Source organism: Diplotaxodon limnothrissa, linkage group LG2 (genome assembly GCF_057381915.1).
Source record: "Diplotaxodon limnothrissa isolate DT_005_m linkage group LG2, D_limnothrissa_male_GT1.1, whole genome shotgun sequence".
NCBI classification, from domain to species: domain Eukaryota; kingdom Metazoa; phylum Chordata; class Actinopteri; order Cichliformes; family Cichlidae; genus Diplotaxodon; species Diplotaxodon limnothrissa.
Genome location: NC_140597.1, coordinates 2,355,063 through 2,359,566, shown reverse-complemented (window position 1 = coordinate 2,359,566; position 4,504 = coordinate 2,355,063). Strand labels below are relative to the sequence as shown.

Sequence of the window (4,504 nt, the reverse complement as noted above, 5' to 3'; positions counted from 1 at the left end):
CCCCCTTCCGAGCAAAATGGCCGACGCGCTTCTCCTCCGGGTCAGCCTGTTCTGTGAGCCTGCTCACAGGTCGGAGGTGGTGGGCGAACACACGTTTGACTGGCACCTCACCGTGCATCAGATGACACCGCAATTAAACCACGTTATACGCAGTGATATTTCTTTCACTGTAGTGGTAAAGAGTAATTTCTGGATATTTAAATATAATAACTGACAAATTCATTCGTTAATTTTATTGTATAACGTAAAATTGGATTATGTCTGTATAAAGATACCAGTTTAACCATAATCAAATGTTTGTTTCCAGTAAAGGGGCAGGATGCTCCGGAGTGGTCGTTTGATTTATCGGTGATCTTGGTATCAGGTCTGACAGGAAGTTTAATCAACCGCGGTGCGAACGTGCGAGTCGAGAGGAAGGTGCTCTCTTCAGCGAAAATGACTTTCAACCGGTTGCTGTCCAGGGCTGTTTTCGTCAGCAGAGGTAAAATCACGAAAAGCTGTTAATTATCGTCGTTAAAATTTTTAAGGCTACGTGATTTGGCTCGTTATTTAAAACGGTGACTGTTTGTTTTGCAGGCTGACCTTAGCTTAGCTTAGTTTAGCATTCTGGTAGCATGAATTGGTTTTGGCTTTATAACTAAGGGGTAAAATAAAACATCAAAACTAAAGACTGGTAAAGTATTAGCAACTGCTTTCAACCCAGGTTTTCAGTGCATGTTTTGTTTTGTGTAAAGATTAAAAAACATCTAACAGGTCATCTACTAATCACGGTTGGTGGTTCGATCCTTGACTTGCCAAATGTCCCTAAGCAAGATAATAAGCCCAAGTTGTTCTCCAATGTATCCGTTAGTGTGGATGTGTGTAAATGTTAGAGTTAATAAAAGGTGCTTGTATGAACAGGGAAGTAGAAAGGCGCTATATAAGAACCATTCCATTTACCGTTACTTGGACTGTATGAGTACTGGCTGCCCATACAAAGACCGTGTTTTTCATGTTGTTGTGGTTTCTCATTGTTCCAGCTGGCTGCAGGTCTGCTTTCACAAGCTCCAAGCCTGATATGACCAACCCCAACTGGTTCAGAGTGGGTCTTGCTTTTGGAACATCTGCTTTCCTATGGGGCTTGGTGAGTGCATCATTTCATATGTACACCAAGGTGCTGTTTTAGAAGTAGCTCCACTGTGAGTTGATGCAGAACTGAGACTTTGGTCCTGAAAAAGCTGATTATGTAGTTCAATCAGGTCTGAGTGCATTCGCTGTGACTTGAGTTGTATTCAGAGTGCAGCATTTGTTTGCATAGGCTCTGTGGAGTTTAATGTTATGTGAATGCAACCTATACCAATGTCACGTAACTTAGTTTGTTGGAGAAAACGTGCTAGCCAGCAGATTGGTTTCAGAGTGTGTTACCTTAGTATTTGTTTCAGAGTTTAAGTTGGCTCACTTGATTAAAAAAAACTCAGAGTAGGGCAGGGAAATATGGCCAAAAATAGTTATCATGGTATATATTTTGAAATTTGCCATAACGATATAATTGACGATATAAGTGACGCCAGACAAAGTACTTTAAAACTCCACAACTTTATTGGTGCAAAAAAAAAACATCAATGTATTTTCACTGAAACAAGCAGCTGTTTTTTTATCTGCATTAAAGTTATATAAACATTTAACAGTGCAAATGCAAATTCCTCGCTGACAGTTTAACCAAAAGGTATTTCCAGTGGAAACTGGCCGACATATCCTCAGCATAACCATGTAGAATATCCACAACACTTAAAAAGAGGTTTTAATAGCGACTTATTTTCCAAAAAACACGGTAATAACGTGTGCTTTGGTGTGTATCTGACGGACGAAAGCTAAACCAGTTCCACACCACTGAACCATTTTTACAAACCAATTCTGATTCGTTTCATTCAACGATCCACTTTCGCCTTTCTCATTCTCTGTCGCTGCCATGCTTTTTCCACCGTGTGCGTATGAAAATAAAGGCACCGTGCATGCGCGTTTTACCCATATTCTATCGCGATATTTCATTTTCTTATCGTTGCCCAACATTGTACCGGTATTACCGTGAAAGGTATAAAATGGCCCAGCCCTAACTCAGAGTTCCCTTCATGTCAGGGTAAACCTGCATTCTAGACTGCCTCAGACTATATGTTGTCAGAGTTTCCCTTTTATTTGTTTCTGGTTGAATTCTGTTTAATGCATCAAACTGGAAGTTTACACTCTTGACTTGCCTTTAAATGCATGTATTCATGTCAGGCAGAATGATTACAGAGTGATTTTCTTGAGCCTGAATCCTGGCTGGGCTGTTACCTCACAGTATGAAGGTTCCCAGTTTGAACCAGAGCTGTGACCCTCTGTGTCGAGTGTGCGTGTTCTCCCTGTGCCTACAGATACTCTCTCTCTGGGCACTCCGGCTTCTTTTGACAATCAAAGTCATGCAAACTATTATATAAGCTATAGAACAGCGGTCCCCAACCCCCGGGCCTCGGACCGGTACCGGTCCGTGGTGCAAAAAAGGTTGGGGACCGCTGCTACAGGCTAAAAGCGTGACAAAGATGGTGCTTAGTGTTGTCTCTATGCTTGTCTTACAGTAGAGGGCAGCAATGAGCAGCAAGATTTTTTTAAATGTTTTTATTGTTTTTACTGTAACATGTGTTTTGTTCTGAAGCTCGGTCCATAGTGTGTCTGGCACCTGAATTTAAGTGGTTTTAAGGATTTTTAAAAAAAATAGTTCCTTCAATGTTAGTCTTACAATCAGACATTTGACAGCCATTTCTTGTAGATCTGCGGAACAATACAGGAGTTAAGATTACGATGTGATGTATTTAAAATAGGGAATTGACAAACGCACATGTAAGTGACTTGTGGCTTCTCGGCCTTCCATTTGCAGCTCTTCAAACAGCACAGCACAGACACTCATGAGTACAAAGTGAGGAATGGCCTGGAATAACCTACAAAACTCACAGGTGAGCGCCTCTAAATACTGAAATTTAAGTGGACACTACAAGTATTAAAGCTAATTTACACAAGAGCGCCCTTCACAAACAACTGATAGATTTAACACTGCCTGTAAAGATGCATTTAAGAAGTAGGTTTCTAAAGTTTTTGGAACATATTTAGTGCCATCAGGTGCAGCTGACTCAAACAAGCTCTCCTCCTCACTGCCCTCGTTCATAAAGTGCTCTATAAACCGTAGCCTAGCTAGCCAACAATGTAAACTGACTTACTGCTTAAGAGACAGAAGAGTGACAGTGGACAGTATGGTAAACCCTTGTTGTTTTTTCTTTATTGCTTGGGGCAATTCAAAAGACTCTTAAACTGCTTTTAATGTTCCGGTCTCGTTGCTTTCCACTGCATTGCTGGTCCTGTCTGTTACCAGCACTGGCACGAGATGGCTGTAAACATGTTCTTAAATCCAACTTCACAAACAGGGCTCCGTGGTGTAAATTAGGCTTTATACATGTAATGTTTCAGTTTAAATATGAATCACTGATCAGTTATACATCTTACTATTATTATTGGTGCTGTGTAGTGGTGCAACGGATCACGGTTGATCCGTAATCCAAACCGATCCCACTCCACGGTTCGGCACGCACGTGATCCAAAGATTCGAAAAAAAGTATGTGTATGGTGGCGTGGTCAGTCTGTCAAGCGATAGCTATGGTCAGCGCTGGCGGTCCAAGTGGAGGAGCAGAGGAGTTTGTGGCATTTAAGCAGCCCTTTGCTGCCCAGTCCGACCGGGCTAAAGCTGTTACAGAAGCTACTGCGGTGTTTAGCTGCAGACGGGAGGCCGTATTCTGTTGTGCCAAACAAGGTGTTTAAACTGTGATGGACGTGCTTGAGCCACGCTATGATATCCTGTCGCGCGTCCACTTTAGTGGCAAGATCGTTCCAAGCATGTATGAGCAGGAAAAGTTTAAAGTTATGGCTGAGCTGTCCCAGGCATCTTCTGTTGCCCAACTACAAACGGGTGGAGCTCCAGGTCAACGGAAAGCTACGTGACCATCACAGCGATGCAATGAGCGGTGTGTATTAATGTAGGGTCTGCCTTACATTATAAAGCGCCTTGAGGCGACTGCTGTTGTGATTTGGAGCTTTATGAATAAAATTGAACTGAGTGGTAGATACAAAGACTGTACTGCACTATATTGAACCATAATGTTTTTAATAGTTGTGCGGAATGAGTGTTGAGTTGAATGTTTTTAACAGGCAAAAAAAAACTTCAATAAGTAAATAATTAAATGTTCAATTTTTGTCTTTTTTTGCCGAACCGAACCGTGAGGCTTTTGATCCGTTGCACCACTAGTGTTGTGCAGTGTGATGATATATCTAATTGTCTCTTTTCCTGTCCAGGAGGTTGTTGGTGTTGGTCTGCTTCTTTCTGGTTTGTCTCGTCCCCATTTCTCAACGTGGATTACGTGTAAATAAAAACATTTATCATGTGAACGTACTTGACTCACAGTCATTTTGTACATATTGAGTTTGTTTAGATGCTACTCCCAGC

General features: G+C 41.7%; 1 protein-coding gene across 1 annotated transcript; it reads left to right on the top strand.

The window, feature by feature from the left end:
* The first annotated feature begins 339 nt into the window (after positions 1-339).
* ndufc1 (NADH:ubiquinone oxidoreductase subunit C1) lies at positions 340-4,504 on the top strand. The gene is made up of 4 exons (XM_085365459.1): positions 340-481; positions 1,020-1,123; positions 2,891-2,966; positions 4,354-4,504. Exons 1-3 carry the CDS (start codon positions 436-438, stop codon positions 2,948-2,950), a joined length of 210 nt encoding a protein of 69 aa, XP_085221585.1. The 5' UTR covers positions 340-435; the 3' UTR covers positions 2,951-2,966; positions 4,354-4,504.

What these genes read in the sequence shown, in the direction of transcription:
- ndufc1 (XM_085365459.1), top strand. Translation starts at nt 436, where the DNA reads ATGACTTTCAACCGGTTGCTGTCCAGGGCTGTTTTCGTCAGCAGAG. An exon ending in GGCTGTTTTCGTCAGCAGAG is followed by an intron (nt 482 to 1,019) that starts GTAAAATCACGA and finishes TCATTGTTCCAG; the next exon opens with CTGGCTGCAGGTCTGCTTTC. An exon ending in CTGCTTTCCTATGGGGCTTG is followed by an intron (nt 1,124 to 2,890) that starts GTGAGTGCATCA and finishes TTCCATTTGCAG; the next exon opens with CTCTTCAAACAGCACAGCAC.